General features: G+C 39.0%; 1 protein-coding gene across 6 annotated transcripts in view; it reads right to left on the bottom strand.

Moving 5' to 3' along the window:
* Window positions 1-16029, bottom strand: part of trpm6 (transient receptor potential cation channel, subfamily M, member 6) — a 21423-nt gene extending 5394 nt beyond the window's left edge. For 2 of the 6 annotated variants that reach the window (XM_014012040.1, XM_014012044.1), the window contains exons 1-30: window positions 13251-13729; window positions 12780-12904; window positions 12491-12662; window positions 12130-12304; window positions 11679-11802; window positions 11528-11600; window positions 11292-11392; window positions 11081-11215; window positions 10415-10468; window positions 9415-9549; window positions 9185-9301; window positions 8660-8931; window positions 8081-8309; window positions 7230-7382; window positions 6941-7096; window positions 6728-6856; window positions 6341-6592; window positions 6087-6261; window positions 5337-5451; window positions 5057-5253; window positions 4848-4980; window positions 3044-3458; window positions 2556-2876; window positions 2205-2472; window positions 1880-1977; window positions 1700-1802; window positions 745-791; window positions 558-622; window positions 439-464; window positions 298-348 (exon numbers count right to left, since the gene is read on the bottom strand). In XM_014012040.1, the coding sequence (XP_013867494.1) occupies window positions 298-348; window positions 439-464; window positions 558-622; window positions 745-791; window positions 1700-1802; window positions 1880-1977; window positions 2205-2472; window positions 2556-2876; window positions 3044-3458; window positions 4848-4980; window positions 5057-5253; window positions 5337-5451; window positions 6087-6261; window positions 6341-6592; window positions 6728-6856; window positions 6941-7096; window positions 7230-7382; window positions 8081-8309; window positions 8660-8931; window positions 9185-9301; window positions 9415-9549; window positions 10415-10468; window positions 11081-11215; window positions 11292-11392; window positions 11528-11600; window positions 11679-11802; window positions 12130-12304; window positions 12491-12662; window positions 12780-12904; window positions 13251-13560 (4726 nt within the window). In that variant the 5' untranslated portion in view covers window positions 13561-13729. Of the gene's footprint in view, window positions 1-297; window positions 349-438; window positions 465-557; window positions 623-744; window positions 792-1699; window positions 1803-1879; window positions 1978-2204; window positions 2473-2555; window positions 2877-3043; window positions 3459-4847; window positions 4981-5056; window positions 5254-5336; window positions 5452-6086; window positions 6262-6340; window positions 6593-6727; window positions 6857-6940; window positions 7097-7229; window positions 7383-8080; window positions 8310-8659; window positions 8932-9184; window positions 9302-9388; window positions 9550-10414; window positions 10469-11080; window positions 11216-11291; window positions 11393-11527; window positions 11601-11678; window positions 11803-12129; window positions 12305-12490; window positions 12663-12779; window positions 12905-13250; window positions 13730-13749; window positions 13940-15472; window positions 15512-15739; window positions 15820-15945 lie in introns of those variants that run through there. The other 4 variants (XM_014012045.1, XM_014012041.1, XM_014012043.1 and 1 more) reach the window with 4 other exon arrangements.
* Between the last annotated feature and the right edge of the window lie 4065 nt (window positions 16030-20094).

Raw genomic sequence — 20094 nt, 5'->3', positions numbered from 1 at the left:
CACACACACACACACACACACACACACACACACACACACACACACACCATTCAATAAATAAAGGTAATCATTTACAGAAGTAGGTAGAAGTATTGTGTTTTTATTGTGATATGACAGTTTGTAATCTATATTACAGTGTGTCATGAATGGTGATGGGTGGGGGCAACGATGGGTGGGATTGGTTTTAGGGAAGGAATACCAGCACCTTATCCCCACCATTTCAAGCACTGGGTATACCGAAAGTATAAACTGTTCATGTATACTTTTGAAGGTCTTTTTGTTTCTTTGTGCAGTTACCTGAAAAGTGTGGGTACAAGTTGTCACTGGGCTGGAAGGAGGAGCTCTTAACTACAGAAAACAAACATAAAAACATAAGTCTCAAATAAATAAACTATATGAAACCCCCTTAAAGGATTTGCTTTAATTTTTTTCAAATACCTTCAGGTGCAGCACCACACTGTATCCTGCAACAGAAACAAAAAGTAAACACTGATAATAACCAAGTATTTTTTTAATCCGTGGTTATGGTTGGAGAACCAGATGAAGCAGAGACTTACGAGGATCTGCGGCTCATGTTTTTGGCCCAGCTGTTCCATGCTGAATGAGTGGGGCTCCACATATCCTAAGGACCAGTTCAACAATAATGTGACTGATGTAACTGACACAAGGCATACTTTCTATTTTAGTACCGGTGATACTTTTGTTGTCACCACTGTAAAGTCACAAAACGTGGTCAAGATTTACCTGAGAAGAAGACATTTGTTTCTGCATCGAATCTGTGGAATCATAACCTGAAACAATATTTATATTATTCGTCATTAGAACTTCAAAATTAACACTGCTCCTTTAAAACAATGTGCAAAACAGCCCAACAGAAGTACTGTATAAAGTACCTTAAAGTGATAGTACAAGTATCAAAATTGTAAAATATACAGTATAAAATTACTTTGGTAAAAGTTAAAGTCTCATCTAAGTTTATTGCTTGTGTAAAAGTTTTAAAGTATCTGATATTTTTTGTACTTAAGTATCAAAGAAAATTTCTGACATAAAATGTACTTAAGTATTAAAAGTAAAAGTACTGAGTAAAAGTGAGCAGTTAGGCTTTCCAAAGTGATGTTTATTGGGACTGGAGGTGATGTTCCTAAAACATATTTCTAAAGCCCATAATGACTATAATGTTATTTTAAAATATTAATATTTAAAATTTTAGCACAGAGTAGTCTACCTGTTACAGCTTCATACATATCTCTGACACGTTCATCTTCAAGGCTACACATCTGATTTGTCCTGCTGGAGTGTGATGTGATTTGTGTCTTACAGTTGTGATGGATCGTACAAACCAATAGGGTGTTAGAATGGTATATATTTATACTTCTCATCCAGCCACAGTTAAATTCAGTCTATCCGGGAGGCACCACATATATCTGGATAGTTTTTTTTAAACAATAACAAGCCTAGATTGAAAAACAAGTCAATACAAAATAGAAGCAACAACTTCCTACTCCTTTACATTTTTCTTTAAATGTAAGTAGAAGTAAAATGTTGGTTGAAAAATAATTTAGATAGCCATAATTTCTACTTAAGTAATATAACAAAATATTTGTACTTCGTTACTTTACACCTCCCCTAACAGACCACCTAACATTTGACTTCTCTGCTCTCTTGATGACCAAGGGTTTTTTTATCTGTGAGTCCTTACTGAGCTGACTGAGGCTGGTTGAAGCTGACCAACATGAAGCTTCTGCGAAACACCTTCGTCGTTTTTTCCACGAGGCATCAGACAGGTTGGACTGCATCACCATCTATTCTCCAGAACAGAAAAATATATTGAGAAATATAACGATATGCTTTTTGCCACAAATGTTTTGTTTTACATTACCATATCGGTAGTACACTCCTTTATCTTCACCATCTTCTTGTTGTGGCTTTTGCCTCTGCTGTCCAAACTTGAGGTGAAGTCAGAGGACTTGGTCCATTCTGCAGAAACAAAGAAACAAGCCATCTATTGAAGAACGCAGATGCATATAAAAGTACACAAAAAGGACAGGGATTTGTATATGAAATACTTTTGATAAGCTAATATCTTGCCTTCTTTTTTTTATTCATGAGGAATTTGATTTGATGCTTGGCGCAAAAGAAAAAAATAAAGAAATTGATAGTAAAAAATAGCAGCACAGGATAATGTATGTAATACAACATGATACCTTGTCTTCTGCTGCATTGCAGAGAGGTATCATCCCTGAAGCCCCTCTTGCCGTATAAACAGTCTTTGTTCATTGGTTCATCAAGAGATGGAAACGAATCCCTCTTTGGACTGAGGGGCGCTCCAAAGGTCATGTTCTCCATGCTGGAAGACAATGAGCGGCAGAAGCCAAAAGGACGATCTCTGGGCATAAACGCCCACCTGGGGGATAACGCGGGTCTTCTCCAATGGCTCCAATGTCTGGACTGACAACTTGGTTGGACATCATCCTGAGAAAAAGAAGTATTTATCAAAATACGACACAAGTTAGGATCAGACAGAAAACAAAAACACTGCCGATAGCTCCACACACTTCTGTATTAGAAATCTGTTTCTGTGACATCTCCTTTTCATTCTCTTCCTTTTCGGCCTCCTCTTCTTCTCCTTCCTCCACGGAAGATTCTTCTCGACTTGGGTACAGATATGGATCACAGGTCCAGGGTCTGTGTAGAAACCCAAATCCTCTGGGAGAAAGAGGAGACCCGCAGCGGGATGACTCACAGGACTCAGAGGGCATCTGAGTCCTTGCAGTGGGGTTATGAGCATCGACGCCAGAAAACGAAGGAAAAAATGCGTGAGATGCAAATCTGGAGCCTCCCAACCTGTGCTCACTGGGATGTTCGTGAGCAGAACTCTGGGAATCATAAGAAAACGTGTTCAGTCAGCAATTTTTAATTCAACTATTGAGATCACAATGGGGCACAGATGTATTTAGCAGTTTTCCTTCCTATGTTTTATTTAGATTAATGCCTCAATAGTTGTTAGAAATATGCAGATTTTTGTTGAAGAAAAAAAAAGCACCTCTTTTACAGTTTCCTGTCCAGCTTCAGATGATCCAAGTTTTTCTTCCTTGTCTCCTCTCACTCCTCTGCTTCCTGTCAGAGCAGAGCACTTCAGTAACGAAGGTGGAGTACTTTTACAAGTTTTGGCCGTGACTCGCTGCAAGTTAGACCCATCAGAGTCCGTCCCGCTTCTGTGGAGGAGGGTCCAGCTATGAGGGAGGGCGCGATGCGACGCCGCCACGCGCCGACACTGAGCCAGACGTGCCTCTTCCTGGTACAGGCTGTCTGAGGTAGAGAGCAGAGTCAGGGTGTCCACAGCCAGCGCAGACAGGTCCTGGAGTTGACCCAGCTGAGAGTCTAACTCGGACAGGCTGTGTTGAATAAAGTTGACCTTTTCTGAGACCTCTCCCACCATCGCACACATCTCCTCTGCCCTAGTGGAAAAAATAAATAAATAAATAAAAAACATTATTTACTGCTGAAAAGTACTTTTTTTCCTTTTAAATCGATGGAATAAATGTGCAACAAACATTTTTAAATGAGCCACAGGACATCTAATTATTTGACATTTAACAAAGTTCTGTGTCGCACGTAAAAAAAACAGTCATGTCAAACAAACATCGAGAAAAGACAAAACAACATGCGTTAGTAGGACAGGTGACATAGTCTTGATACTATAGTACTGTAAATAAAAATGCAGAAAAACAGCTGATTCACTTCCAAATCTCTGACTCCTATCCGGCTCACAACAGCAGCTCTGTGAGTCAAAAACACCTTGGGTCTAATTAGAACCAAATCAATAACAATCCCTCTCTAGCAGCCCAGTGTCCCAGGCTGACCTAAGGGAGACAATGCACTAATGAATCATGACGAATCGACCTCTTAAACCTGTACATCTGACTTCCATGTCACACTCCTGGAGGTGGTCTCTTTTTCGTCAGATATTAGAATATAAGCAAATTTGTTCATACAGACAGAAAGCTCGAATATTGATAAGACACACTGACTCTGTCCCTTTGTATAAAATATATGGCTGCGCAAAGTGTAAAATACAAGACTGGATCTAAATTCAATTAATCAGTCACAACATTTTCTTCAGTACTCTTAGTTTAATATACAGGGTAAGTCAAAAGGTGCAGGACACTATTTTATTTCAGAAAGAAAAGGGGAAAGGACATATTTGAATACCCCCGCAAGCAATGCGAGAGAGGGCCTATCTTAGAACATGGCTGCCATCTTGAAAACTGCCATGTTGGATCAAGGACAAGTTTTCAAAAAAAATAGGCCCCCTCACCCCTTGCTTGCTGGGATATATGTACTGATATGTCATTTTCCCTTTTCTTATTGAAATAAAAGGGTGTCCTTTTGACTCACCTTGTATGGAGTTAAATAAAAAGATCTCCAGAATGAATAATATTTTTATTAACTTGGTTTATTTTTGTTCTTTTTGGGTTCAAATGACATTTCAACAATTATAGAAAGACCTGAAACCTTTCAGGCTTTGTTATTTATTTTGTTCATAATGAGGGGAAGCATAAACAAACAGCCATTCTGAATGTTAAATTGGAAAAGAAATGTATTGCTTTCAAAGGTTTTCATAGGATTTTGCTCCTTCACCGCTGTGTAAAATCTGTCCCGATACCTTCATTCAGACCAAAAAATTAAGGTAAGTCTTCAGATTTCCACATTATTTTTCATGGCTTCAATAAATGAGCTACCAGTATTTTCTGGCTATTAATAAACCAAACAAAACAAAACAAAAAGGAAGTGAACGAGTGTGATTTTGCAGTGCTCGATGCAGAATGCAAAAAAATCAAGCCAACCTCTCAGCTGTGGCTCTGATTCTGTTCAACTGACTGCTGTGGACGTCTTCATTCTTCTCGTGAAAGTAGACCTCCACACATTTCTCCTCAAATTCGTACAACTTCTTCCTATCCTCGTGGCCTAGGTAGAGCTCTGGTGGAATTCAGAAGCAGCAACATGAAAAAAGTTTGTTAGATATCTTTCACAACATTTACACTGTGCTACTCACTGAGGCCAGAGCCCGTCTCTTCCCTCTCGGCATCTTGTCTGAATCTTCCGACGATCCCTCCCACAGCGAGAGCCATGTGACTGAAAAGAATCAGGGGAGGGGGCAGCCATGGTCTTTCCTGGTAGGTCATTATGTAGCGATAGCGGTTGTACCTCCACAGCTTGTTAGACGTTGATGCCATGTCAAAGTAGATGTTGCTATCAAGAAGAAGACAACATTAGTTTATACAGCGCTCAGTTTGCCAAACAAAGGTTTGTATTTTAATATGAAACAGGCTCACTTGAAAAATGCAATGAGAACGTTGACCATGATGATGTATTGGAAGAACATATAGACGGCCTGAAGGAACGGTGTGATAAAAGACGCAGGAGGACACGGAGCTTCTTCGGCACACGCTGTTACGCACAAATGCACAGCAAAGAATTATAAAAAGGTTGGTTTTTAGATTGTCATATCAAACTGAAGTATTTGTTTTACTATTGAAGCTCTGTGCAGATGTTTAAGCACAATGAATATTAAGATTCACATTGATCACATAAGACCAACAGAGGAGAGCAATTATTTAAACAAATAATTAATTAGTCAATTAAAATTAATTAATTAATTAATTAATTAATTCTGTGCAGGGACAAAGACCACAGAGTTCTTCAGCTTGTTCTGTAGTTTGAGATAAGAAGATTAAACTGGGATTTGGGGAGTTTAAATAAAACAAAACAATTTGTACATACAGTATTCTACAGTAAAATGTGAGACCATATTTTTACGTAAATAAAACTTTCCTTCATTAATCATGAAAGACCACAAAATACATTTTCCAAAATAACTGATGAAAAATAAAGACAATGCTGCAAAAAGCAACTTCTCTATGAAAAAGCTATGGGACATTAAAGGAGCTGTGAATTAAAGAAAACCTGCAAACCACAATAAACAAATATATATAGATATAAATATATATAGATATTGTAAAAAAAAAGAAATAAAAAAAGTAAAGATAATGATAAAAAGTATCTTAAAAATGTGAAATTTTTACCATCTATCTCTCCTGCATAGACCTCTCCGAAGATCATCCAGTAAGGCTGGAAGACGATATCTCGAGCTAGGCTCCACGATGGCTCCTCGTCAGGTGACAAGATGGCTTTTCTGGACACGCCAAAGCTGAGCAACACGACGGCCATCATCACCACGATGAAGAACATGTTACTGGTCTGAGCACACAGAGGACAGAGGTGCGACTGATTTCTTCACTACTTTCTTCAAGGTGAAGCGAGCAGAGTCTCTACTCACCATCTTAGTGATCATAGTGAGGTACGGACCTGCGTGCTGATTGACAGCCAGCAGATCCATCACCCTGACAAACCAGAAGATGGTGTCCAGGCAGTAAATGATGCGTCCTGTGGTTCGGTAGGGATCGGCGAACCCACGCATCGAAAGTCCGAACAGGAAGAGTGTGATGGCGATAAAGTCTGATATGTTCCAGTACTCTGAGAACCAAATCTTCAGCTTCTGGCTCAGTTTCCTTGGCTCTGACATTAATACCTAATAAGGAAGTGTAGCTTTATACACAGCATTCAAATTTATACAACCATCAAACTTATATGTCAATTCACCACAATAACTAAAGAATGTGGAAAGAATAAAAAAGAAAGGATGCATCTCTGTAGAATGACTCACCTCTCTGGTTTTCTCAAGTGCTGTGGATGCAATGTAAACAATGACCAACCACTCCTGAACACTGGGTTGATCTTCCATCTTCACCAAGACAACATAAGAGAACAACATCAAAAAAGCCAAGTAGGACATCTAAAATGGAAAAACAGAAACGTAAACCTTAAATAAAACTTATTAATAATTAACTTATTACACCATTTTTAACAAGCCACATACAGTGTGAAACCAGAACTTGACAACAGGAGCAGTGTAAAAGTCATAAACTCTAGTGATACAGGACAGCCACCACGCAGACACAGAGGACACGGTTTCTGAAACAGAACCACCACTTTTATCCCGGAAAGAGAAACCTCGCTCTGCATCCGGAAAGTCCTGAGACATGAAAAAGACCAGACAATAAATCAGAAGCACAGACGTGAGAAGTGCAACACAAAAGCTACTAGAAAACTAACTTCCAGATTTAAGACAAAAAGCATGGGCAAGTGCATCACCACTGGCACTTTACCGTGTGGCTGGGGGCCTCGGAGGCTGGTTGAGATTTAACAGTCTCATGTCCAAACAGCGTGGCCTCGTGGCTCTGGGGTACGTGGCACATTTCAGCTTTGCTTTTAAACTCCAGCAGCAAGATGGCAGGAGGCAGGAGGAGGCTCAAAATGATCTGCATTATTAACAAAAAACAAATAATATTAATAAACCAATGACTTTTAATTAAAACTGAGTCAGATTCATAGTGTTAGCCGCCCTACTGTGCATCCATGGCTATTTATTAGGTTTTGCTTGGCCAATTTCTGAAAATAAAGGCCAATTTTTATGCACAACTTGCAAAACCTGTATTCTAGGCCATACACAAAAGCTGGTTGTTTATCTCACACTTTGTTACAGCTGGTTGAGTTTTCCCTTTTCTAGAGTTCTGACTTAAATAAATATACAATTATCAGAACCCAAGTGAGTGAAGTGAGTGACTGAAAGTGAAGCTATACTTGTTAAATATGGTTAAAAGAAATTAAGCAAGGGGGTTTTGTCTCTTAGAGGGTACTTTCTAAAATACATTATTATACATGAAAATCCCTCAAACTGGACTCAAATATCACCATTCAGCTCATTTCTTTCAAAAGATTTAAGGGTCACATGCACTTGAACCTCTCTAGTGTGCACTTGATCTCCAGCTGGGCTTACTGGTGCACCCCCTTATTTTACATTTCAAACATTCTGGTCATATATTTAATCCTTGTGTTAGGGGTACAACAAGCACTGAGGCTGGCAATATTTACAACCTGTGTTGCATCATCATAGTTCTAAGACTTTTCCAACATAATTTAAATGAATTAGCCATGTAAATGTTTCTATCAGATTTACCTTCAAAAAGGAGTTTTTTCTCATGTTGAGTGGACCAGTCCAGAGATCTGTGAGCAGAGTCTGAGTGCAGGAGTGTGAGACAAACGGTCGGTGGCACGAGGAGACGGCCAGCTGCAGACAAGTGAAGTGGCTCCATGCTTCCATCTCAGAGGTTAGCAGTTTCATGGCCATTTGCTCGTTCTGCCGAAACGCACAATCCAACACATCCACTGCCAGCTGACCAAACTCCCTGACATAAACACACAGAGAGAAAAGAAAAAAATCAGGTTTTGAACCAGAAAAAAATACATTAAATACATTTTTTTAAATTATAAACATTACAACATAAAACATCTGAAACTCACAAAAAACATTTGCTTTATGTCATATTTGTGGGTTTTACATGCTTGGACAGAGTTGTGATATTCTAGTAGAATTTTCTCAAATTATTCTGGAGGAGCAGGTCCCTGGCTCCCTTTAGGACCTCTTTGCCATCAGCAAATGTCAGCAGGTATGTTGACAATAATGCTCATTCAGGCATGATGCTATAAGTAAATCATTGTTTGGGATTATGGGATGTGCTTTGATCTGTTTACTCACAGTGAAAAAGCCTTGAATCTCTCTGCCATGTTGTCATCCATGTTGCTCTGGCGCGCCTCAAAGGCCATGGAGCGGTAGAGCTTACAGGCCACAACAGCCCGTGCCAAAGCTTCCTCTCCGTGTTGCCACAAGAAGAGCGCCATCTGCTGACGTTGTTGAAGAACCGCCCACACGAACACGTCATTGAAGTTGAACGGACACGGCAGCAGAGCACCCCCAAAGTCTGGACTCAATGCCATCTTGTGACTGTTCACAGGTGGCACACCTTGCTCCTGAATGGAATGAAAAAATAAGGCATACAAATGTAAAATTGAGACAAATTTGCAAATAACACAGTTTATACATTGAAATAAAATGTTCTCTGTTTTCAACAGGAATAAAAATTAAATAAATCAGTTTCATAAGGGTAAGAAAGTTTCTCAAAAACCACTGCATTTAATGAATTTACTAAATTTGTACTGATTTCGAAGCATATGCTAGAAACATACGTTCTAAATACACATTTATGTATTTATTTTAATCCACCTTGGATTTATAGGGCTGAGCTGTTCTAAAAAAATGTAGATCTTGGAGACTCCTGTTCTTCGTGCTCAGTCCTCGTCTTTGTTTGGAAAAATAGCCAGAGCTGTCCCACCGACCCTCCTACAAACAAAAACATAAAAATACAAGAATTTAAGAAAAAATAATTCACATCTAAACATTTTAAAGGATGTCAAAAAAGTGAAAAACCTTTGTTTTAAAGTGTTTCCGCTCACTTTGTTCTGCAGGCGGCTGTAGGCAGCTCTAAAGTTTTTCTGCGTGTAGGTGCTTTGATATGCTCCACCTATGAGGTATTCAATCACTGTACCCATGTCGATGAGCGAAACACGATATCCAAGGGGAAGAGAAGTCTGCACACACATTCAGTAAATATAGCTGCTACAAAATAAGACATATGTAGCCTGTAAGTCATGCTTATAATGACAAAGTTATCGAGCATCCTTCTATCCATCCATCTTACCCATCGCTCTACCAATCCATCTATCTACTCATCCATCCATCCATCCATCCATCCATCCATCCGATCACTCTCACACTGCAGGTTTAGTTGTGGTTCCTAGAGTTCCTAAAAGCATAATGGGAGGCAGAGCTTTCCGTTTTCAAGCTCCTCTCGTTATTTTTTTTCTTTTTTAACCACTTCAGTAGAAAGCAGTATTAAATATCTGAATATTAGTATCTTAGCTTCATCATCAGTGTTTTTGTTGTTGTTGTTGTTGTTGTTTACATAGACAAGAAAGAAGACCTCTCTTGTTATTGACCTTTATTAAATCAGGGAAATCCCACCGAGATCACAGATCTTTGAAAAGGAGGCCTGGGCCTGGAGGCTACCTACTGTGCATGTTTTTTGGTCTGTGGAAGGAAACCGGAGAACGTGGAGAAAACCCACACAAGCACAAGGAATATGTGCAAACTCTGTACAGAAAGAACCAATGTCCAAATTGGAAATCGAACCCAGGACCTTCTTGCTGTGAGGCAACAGAGCAAACCAATGATCCATTGTGCTGCCACACCAACTTCCAGTTTCTGTCCGTGAGGCTGACACTCTGTCTATTTTTAAGGCTAGACTTAGAACTTTCCTTAATGTTTGTTAACTGGAATTTTATATAGTATGTGAATGTTTTGTAACGTGACCTGAAATTACCGTTTTGTTGGCTGGTGCTATATAAATAAACTGAATTGAGTTAAATTTGCTCATAAAATGCGAAACAAACTCACCTGTTTTGCATCTTCGACAAGGTGGTGCAAAAACCGCTGAGTCTGACCCTGGTGCTGGAGGAAGATATTTGTGTTATTCACACAAAAAAATGAATTTAAAATAATAATAATAACAACAACAACAACAACAACAACAATAATAATAATAATTCAAAATGAAAGACAAAACAGATTAACTGCACAGACAGCAGAAGCTCTGTGGACATTAACATGCTTCTGGAAGGGACTTAAAATCTGAGTGATGTGAATTATTCAGACTATAAGACATAAAGGCAGAGTGGAGAAAACAGAGGATGTATTTTTTACAAAGAGAGTTTGGATTTCAAAAGCGTACAAAAAAAAATCAACAACTGGGAAAATGTTTTGGATGCAACTGACCACGAAACAAACCAAGACTTGATGCAAAACACTTACAGATCATCATCTTTGATTTCAATCAAAGCTGATATCTTGAAATGTGTGCTTTAAGAAAAACAAGCAAAAAGACTGAATTCCCTCTTTTTTGTTTAGTGCTGAGGGACATATGGGAAAACAAAAGAAAAAAACAGCACAGCAAGACAAAAACTAGTACTGTGGGGTAGAAAAGATGCTTTAAAACAAAAGAATGTTGTGCTGATCATAAATAGAAAAATAAATCAAAGTTGCATTAAAGTTTAATATAATTACAGTGTTGTAGAGCTCCTCCAGGCGATCTACGGTGAGGAAGCGTCCCATTGTCATGCCGTTATCAATCAGCAATTTGACAAAACTGACACGGTCCATCACTAGAGAATCCAGCATGGCTTGTTCCAGGGAACCCACCTACAAAAGGACCATCATGGTGACTGCAGTCTAAATTATTATTATTAGTAAGAAATTACTGCACAGCTTGTCTCACCGGCCAGTGTTGCCCATACACCAGGATGTCTTTCTGTGCGATGTCAGCCCGGTCCCAAGCCAGAGCCACACTCAGCTGCTCTGCTGGACTCGCCTTGGTTCCTGTTTTTTGTTTATAAAAAAAAGACTAATAATATTAAACTAAATTACTCAATCGTTAGATTTCTTTTGTTAATAAAGTGGTAAACTCCAGTGGAAAAAGTCTATAATGACAACAAAAACTAAACAAAGAAGTACCCTTAAGAGTAGAAGTCAAAATGGCTGCATCTGGTGAAGTTTGGTCTTCTGACTCTGAGTCAAAGATGGTTATCTGTTGCTCAAAGAAAGGTTGAGTAGCACGCTTCTTTACTCACAACAAAAGTTACTCTCAGACAAGGTTTTTACTCACAGACTGTCTGTGGTCCATACACTGCTGGAGGAGGCTATAAAGATCAGTGGCTTCGCTCCTTTCAACTCCAAACACATCTCCAATTCTGACAAGGAAATCCTCCTTGATGTCAGCATCCAACTCCCTGAAAACAGAGATTCTATTCAAAGTCCAATTTTACAAGTTCAAATCCTGAACCTTAGAAGCATTTGTTCATTTTGATTATAGCTGGGGGGTCAATTTTTAACTAACTGCCTCAGTTTCTTCCTCCTCTACTACAATATTTGTGTTTTGTATTATTTTTTGTAACAATGCTTCTTGGCATTAGATCTTAGATATTGTTGGAAAGTCACATGCATTTGTGGGATGAGCAGCAGATCTGAGTATGTGGGTTGTGCACAAACTTGCCTCTTTTCTGCCAAACAGCTTATTTTTCTGTTGCAAAAAAAACATTCTACATACAACCACCTACCTGTCATTAGCAGTTTGCTTGTGTAAGAAGGCAAGCAGATCTGCAGCTTTGCCTGATCCCTCGAACACAAACACCGGCACGGGGGGCACGCTGCTAACATAGTCCAACACTGTGGAGACAATGGAAGGACCTCCCTCTACCACCACACACACCACAGGCACTCCTTGGTTCAGTCCTACCAAGAGGAAAGAGTGAAATAAGGTCATGGTGACAAACAAGAACACCCTTTTTCAGTTCTGAGGAGAAATGTATACATAATTTAGGACAGCGTGGGGGGGTGCTGTAATATGTTTCACTGTATTTTTACACTGACTGTAACATCAGCGCCATCATCTCCAGAGTGTCATTTACACTGACTCACGTGGATGTATTTTCTGCAGCTGAATGTGTTTTTCAAGTTTCCTCCTCAAGCCTTGCTGACAGCCGTGTTTTCCCAGCGTCCCGTCGTCCACCAGCAGGAAGTGGGAGTGGAAACCATTAAGACAGGCCCGTTTGCTTAAGGGGTTCCCCAGCGGCTGGTAGGGTCTGAACACCTGAACCCCAAGTCACACAGAGAAGCAGCCATCACTGTAACACACTGCACTGAGATGTGGCATGGAGACGTGTCATTTCAGGCTTCAATGGTAATAAATGCCAGTTTTAGTACGGACATCTCTGCCAATCAGGTCAACGTTGTTGTCAATCATTCCCCACGGTGTGATGCCAATTGTGTTTCTCTTCCTCAGGTTATGGCCTCCGAATACTTTTACTGCTTCACCTACGTGCTTAGACACACCTGGAGAGAATGTGAAAAACATATAAAATGCACAGAATATAGATTAAAAAACTAAACTGAATGAAGAACTGAAAAACACTTTTTCAACATCATAATATGCTTAAAGTGCTTGTGACATGAAATCTTTGTGATAAATATGAATGCATTTTTTTCCAAAGACTAGAGAGTTCCCCTTCTTAAAGAGTTCCCCTTTGATGTCACTTCCTGTTTCACTTTGGCTGAGAAAATTTCAAAAGAAAATATGCCAGTTACGTGACAAAATGGATAAAATACTGTGCATGATGCCAAGTTTCTTAAATACAGATATTTTCTTTGACATTTTGTAGTCTTCTTTTTGTATGCGTACCTGTGTTAATCCCATCTGTTAGTATCCATGCCCCTGTGCTGACAGCGGCGGTGATAAGCCCCTTGCTAAAGGCCTGCTTAACTTTCGGAGGTAAGATGAAGTTTTCTGAGCCTCCCTGGACCGTCAGCAGCAGCTTAGGTCTTTCCATCTGCCATTCCCTCAGCATCAGCTGGAGCAACGCCTCGGGCTTGGAATCCACAGCCACACGGACGAACTGGAAAAACATGGCACTGTTTGAGACCTCTCTGTGGACACTCTTTACCCACAAGTGCTGCTCATGTGATTGTTTTGTCACTACTGGAGATAGCATCTTTGCTGCTTACATCACAGCCAACCAAAGTGTGTACAAGCTTCAAAAGTTAGATGACTGCCTTCATTTTAAGGCAATCATCTCTACGAAGAAAAAGAAAAAGAATTATACACATCAGAATTTTTCCTTGTAAATAATTTAATTTTCCTCTGAACAAGTAACACACACGCAGTCAGTGAAGTCACAGACCTTGGCCCGGCAGACACGTGTGGCAGTGTCTTGAAAGTCAATGATCCCATAGGCATTGGTGGGACTGGCCTTGGTGTGAACCTCCATGGACCAGTTCTCTTCGGTGACATGTCCAGGGCCAGGATAAAGGGATATTGGAGAAACCGACTCCTGCCAGGAGTGTTCCCCCATCAGGCGACCACAGCAGCATCTAACCAACAGAAAAAAATCAACAGGTGGTCACAATTTAAAGTTACCAATTAACCTAATATGCATGTTTTTGACCTGTGGCAAGAAACCAGAGAACCTGGAGAAAACTCCACGCACACAAAGTCCACACAGAAACGCCGGGAGGTGAACCTTCTCACTGAGAAGCAGCAGCTCTAAGCACTAATAAGTGACATATTTTATGTTTTCATTTCAATATTTGACAAAAATATTCCAAAAGCAGATCGTAAAAACTGACTGCACTCAACAGCTTGTAGCAGTAACTTTATCAGATTCTGTCATCTGATTTCCTGAAACACCTGACTGCAAGTAGCTGCTGAACAATCTGTCGGCCCAGACGTTAAAATGCTTATTTTTCTACCAGCAGTAAATGATCCCTCATGGACTTTGAGAAACACATGAATTGTTACTATTTTTGTGATTTTAAGAGGGTGCTTCAGTATTACTGTGACTCTGATGAAAGTCAGACCACATTTTCTGGCTTAATAAAAGCAGAAATTTGCTGGCTTTACAAGTGTCTTCTAACAGCTTTATTTCCTTCTGTCATATTGGGACAAATTAAAGAGAATTTAAAGAGAAAACTATGAAAAAGCTATGGAAGCCCATTTCTGCCACCCTGATAAAAAATAAATAAAACTTCTATCTCATAATTATGATTTAGCTATCTCATAATTATGAGATAGCTAAATCATAATTATGAGATACTAAGTCAAAATTATGAGATACTATCTCATAATTATGAGATAGCTAAGTCATAATTATGAGATAGTTTCTCATAATAATGAGATAGCTAAGTCATAATTATGACTTAGTTATCTCATAATTATGACATACTATCTCATAATTATGACTTAGCTATCTCATAATTATGAGATACTATCTCAATTATGAGATAGCTAAGTCATAATTATGAGATAACATGGTATCTCATAATAATGAGATAGTTAAGTCATAATTATGAGATGGTATCTCATAATAATGAGATAGTTAAGTCATAATTATGAGATACCTAAGTCATAATTATGAGATACAAGTTTTATTTTTTTATCAGGGTGGCGGAAATGGGCTTCCATACAAACCTAACTGTCATGATGCTAAAATGTATGTTTTAAAACACTTCAAAACTACAACGTAATTTACAGGCACCCACCATGAGAAGAATGACCTTGGACTGAGTGAAGCACAAGTCCTCCCACGTTTCCTGTCTCGTTACCTCCTCTTCACCTTCCTCTGTCACCAGTTTTATCTACTGTATGTCTGCTTCATTGTCCTCATCATATGCTGAACCAAATTACTCACACGTCCCTTCTAATTATCTCTTACACTTTCTACAGTTTCAACTAAATAATTAGTTGGTTTTGAAAGTGAAGTGGCGTTACAACTAAGAAAATGTGTGAGTAAAAAAAAATAGGGGAATTTACACAATGTTAACAACATCATTAAACATTAAAAACTTCACGAGTAGGGCAGTTTGATGATAGAATAAAATACATGTATAAAAATTCACAAACAGTACCTGATCAGATTCTGGCATACTTGACAAACTGGAATACATCTGTAAAAAAACAAAACAGGAAATAACAAATGGTCAAATAATTCACACGATGCCTGTTCCTGGAAGAGAAGGAAAATAGTGCTGTTCTCAGAACAGTTTTATTTTCAGCCACTGCTAATAATGTTTCACTATAACAATGAAACAAAACAGCCTTCTAGGAATCATTAAAAAACAGAAAAACTTCCAGCAGTTTCTGGAAGATCATGCTGCTATCAGACCCTAATTTACCTGTGGAGGTCCCAAGAGGAAGGAATAAACTTCACACACTCCCTTTTGAAGAAGGTTTCTTCAATCCAAGACTTTCGGGACTAAAATAAAATAAAAAAAAAGAAACAACGTAAAATAAACAAACCCTGGAGCACATTAGCACTGACAAACACATCATTAACCAAAAACAGGCCTATTATAAAGACAAATGAGAATAATTTAGTGACCTTCTCAGTAAAGCTCATTGCAGTGCAGGCAGTGGTCCACATAGTAGATTTAAATTAGGCTAACGACAAGTCCCTCCCCATCAGAGAAACTTTAACTGCACTGAGCTGAAGTTAGCCTCAGAGCAACAAATTCCTCACGCTTTTTTTTCTCCATGTACTTGCTGTTTTTCTCAGCCAGACTGTAACAATAGCCTGACTAAGGAGAGCTCTGTTTGCAGGAAACATACAAATATCCCCTTCCGGAGACTCCCCTTCGACATGGTTAGAGAGTCTGACTCCCACTCAGACTCTAAACACTTCACAGCTTTCTGAAGCGTAACTGCTGAGGCTCACAGATTCTCTAGTAGACAATAAACCAACAGGAAGTAGATAATCATGTCCTGCAGCTTTGATTTTAAAACATTTATTTCAGTTATAGGTTTTCGTGGTCTGTGAGCATAATAAATGTAATTCAATTCAATTCAGTTTATTTCTATAGCGTCAAATCACAACAATTGTTGTCTCAGGGCACTGTACACAAAAATCATTAAATCTAAAGAAGCCAGCAGCTTGTGTTGAATCGAATCTAGATTGTTGTATGTAAATGTGTTTTGTTTTTTAATGAAATGAATAAAGTTAATTATAATAAATAGATCTTTGCAAAAACGTATTCGTTTCTTTGCCCAAGGAAACATCGTGTAATTTATTTTTTAATTCTCATATCAGCTTTTGTAATGCAAGATTTTTTGACTTACTCTGCATGCATTTTAGTATTTTTACTAAAAGTGCATCAAATATTTAGGGCAAGAAAGCAAAATAAATAAATAAATAAATTGTTTTTATTTTTTAATCTGTATTAGCCAAATGAAACAGAATTGGTTTTAGCTTCAAATTATATTTACTTTAAGATTAGTTGAGGAAAACTTTTTAAAACACACACAGGCAAGTGTAGAATCTTTGACATTTTTGTCTGTTGGAATCCAAACAGATTTGTTAGACACCAGACCAGAAGCCTGAAGATGAAGCCACAAAGGATGAGAGCCCCCTAGTGGCTGGCTATAGTTCAACTTTTAAAGGGGCGGTGTTGTGTATTTTCAAGGCACAAATTCTATATGATGGTAAAGCGACTATGCTACCATCAGTTGTTATGAAAACGCTGTTTATATCAAAAAATAAATTTGTCTTTGCATCACAGTCTATTTAAACACCTTGAAATTGGCCTCTCTCTCTTTAAGAACCTCACACCATTTCCAACACCAGCAAGTGTTTAGACAGCTCTACGTGGCTACCACAGGAGATTCAAAGATTTCCCACACATGCATGAATGAGTCAAAGTAACACTCTGGGTATGTTTTTGATGAATTAATGACATCATAACATCACATAAAGCTAAAAAAATGTATTTTTGAATAATAGCTCCCTTTTAAAGCTTACACCTCCATGTAAATATATTTTCCTGTCTACAAACATAACAAAAACTTCAGATAATTGTGTACAAGTGTTAATTTATGTAGCTCACCTGTTGCTGTTGTTTGTTCAAATAAGCATTTTTTATATGCTTATTTACTAGATTTTTTTAAGATAAAAGAAAAGTAGGCCTATCACGTTACACTGAAAATGACAATGTGACAGCCTGTCAGTGAGTTGGGAAGATATGAAAGTACAGCCCCTCAGTGTTGCCAAGTCAGGTGCCAAGTCCGCTAATTATAAGAGACTTTGGACTTTTTTTCTGACGTCACTTGTAAATTCCGTGAGTCGCAGGATGTGTTTTGTTGGGCTTATTTTTGAACATGTGTTGCTTATTTTGGGCTTGGCTTTCTTTCCGAATGAAACCCCTCTCCCAGGCCAGCTCCCCACGGTTAAGCAAACCACAAGGAGTGGTGGGTGTGGCCCTCCCATTCCCCAGTTATTGCTCCTGCCCGAGTTGACTCCGTACACCTCAAACACATGCCAGAGCCCAGAGTGACGGGGAAACAAGTAGGAGTAAGCCAGTAAGGTCTGGTACTGGGAGGAGAGGAGAGCGTCTGTCTGATGAAAAGCCATAATTCAGAAACAGTCACAGCTGCACTTTGTGTCAGAATAGATCAGTTAGTAATAGACAGTCTAAAATTTAACTTATGGTGCGTTCACACCAAACGCGATTTCAGCGTCAGGAGCATCAGGTTTACATGCAAAGTCTATAGTGGACGCGCTTCAAGCAGCGTCGGGAAGTGCTGCGGCGCCTCAAGCGCGATTAGAGCAGCGCGATTTGAACGATTTGAACGATCTGAGCGTTTGATGCGCTGAGGCGCAAATCGCTGAAGTTAGAAAATCTGAACTTTTGCAGCTCAACGCGCCGCATCAACCAATCAGAGAGACTCCACTGTGTGACGTAGTGACAKATTTCCTGACGGGACAGTTTACTGAAAGATGTCCACTAACCTGAAACAGATGGAGAGGAGCTCTTTAGCTGAAATCGAGTGCCTGCAGTCGGTGTCCTGACAGGAGATATCCTCACCAATGCGTGGCAGCAGCTCATCAGACTGGACTCGGGACAAAAATTGTCCTGAAAGCGAGCCGTGAGCCTCTACCGCAGCTCCTGGGTGATGAAACTCACCAAACTCAGAATGTCTCTGAATTATCTGGTGAAAATTAATTATGAATTAATTATCTGATGAACGTGACATGCTCTTGCTCTCTGTAAATAAAGCAAAGCCACTTCCTCGTCCGACATTAAACAGAGCCCGACAGAGGAGGGAGGGGCGGGGAGGCTCTTGCCGTGCAGCGCTTCAAGAGCTGTCCTGCGTCTGGCCTCAGAGTGCACAAGTGTCCAACTTGAAGCGTTGGATGCGATTTTGACACTGAAATCACGTTCGGTGTGAACGCAGCATTAATCTATTTGTATTTTTTCCCATTACAAATAATTTCTGAATTGTCTGAGCTGTGCTGGAGTCTCTGCTCTTCCCTCCCCTCGGTCCGGAGCACGAAGCGGCCAGCCTTCAAAACCTCCACCCCTATGTTTAATGTCTGCTTCTTACAAAATATCCCAGTTAAAAGCAAAGAGAGAGTGTTTAGCAGTACAGAATGTTTCTTTTTTATTATTCAATTACAATAACACAACACAGCTCGAAACAAAACTGCTTCAGAACCGGTTCAGAACTTATGACAGGAGACTTGATACAGCGGACGGGCGAGTCTGCTTCAGGGTATCTGCAGGTTTTAGCAAGGCAAATTTAAGACTTTTTAAAACCTTTTCAATACCACCTTGTGTGAAATTTAAGACTGAAAAAACTATAAATATCAGCGATCGTTGGGGAATTGTGCTGTATTATAACCAAGAATCACACGTGTGTCACTCAATGAAACACATTGAATACAGTATAAAGATATTCAGTGCTCTCTGGTTCACAGCTGTTTTGCACAAGTGCAGTTATTTGGTTGGAAACATTAAACAAAAATACATTTACTGAATACTTGGGCCTAATTGTGTCTTAATCTCCAGTTACCTTTATACACAAAGAGATCATGAAACTACCCATAAACTTATACTTTACCCTGCATCATCAAGACCAGCTATGCTCAGAAGGAAGTGAGGTGTTTTGTAACAACTTTGCTGTAGCTTACTATAAAGTAATTTATGTGTTTACAGAAAAATCTTTGCAAAGTATAAATTATTTTTCATATAATTTATTAATCTGACAGATTTCTCCCCTAAAATGTCTATTTAATTCGAAGAGAATACAGGATCATAATTCATGAAGTCATTGTACTATTTATGTTTCATATTTGATAATGTATCAATTATATTTATCACTGTAGTTACCTCTCATTTTAGTTTTAAATATATTAAAAGTTTGCCCATCCAAACAGACAAAACACCTTATTATTGCTAAAACATTTTGTAGGATTAACTTGTGCAGATACATATGATAAACTACAACCAGCTGAAACTGACCCACAGAGAGAACCTCGTGAATTTAAGGAAAATTCAATTTAAACAGAGACACATCTTTGCTGTAATCTGGGATCTGCAAATATTCATCTTTTAATGTAAAAAAGAAGAAAGCAGCTGCTGCCTCCAGTCTCACCATGAGAAACAGGCTGAGTGCCTGCAGGAGAGCTCTCTCTGTCTAACCCGGAGTTTGGTTTGTTTATTTATTTCAATCATGAATTGAAATATGAGTACAAAAC

The sequence above is a fragment of the Austrofundulus limnaeus genome, unplaced genomic scaffold, assembly GCF_001266775.1.
Source record: "Austrofundulus limnaeus strain Quisiro unplaced genomic scaffold, Austrofundulus_limnaeus-1.0 Scaffold88, whole genome shotgun sequence".
In the NCBI taxonomy this organism is placed as follows: domain Eukaryota; kingdom Metazoa; phylum Chordata; class Actinopteri; order Cyprinodontiformes; family Rivulidae; genus Austrofundulus; species Austrofundulus limnaeus.
This window is presented reverse-complemented; position numbering and strand designations above follow the sequence as displayed.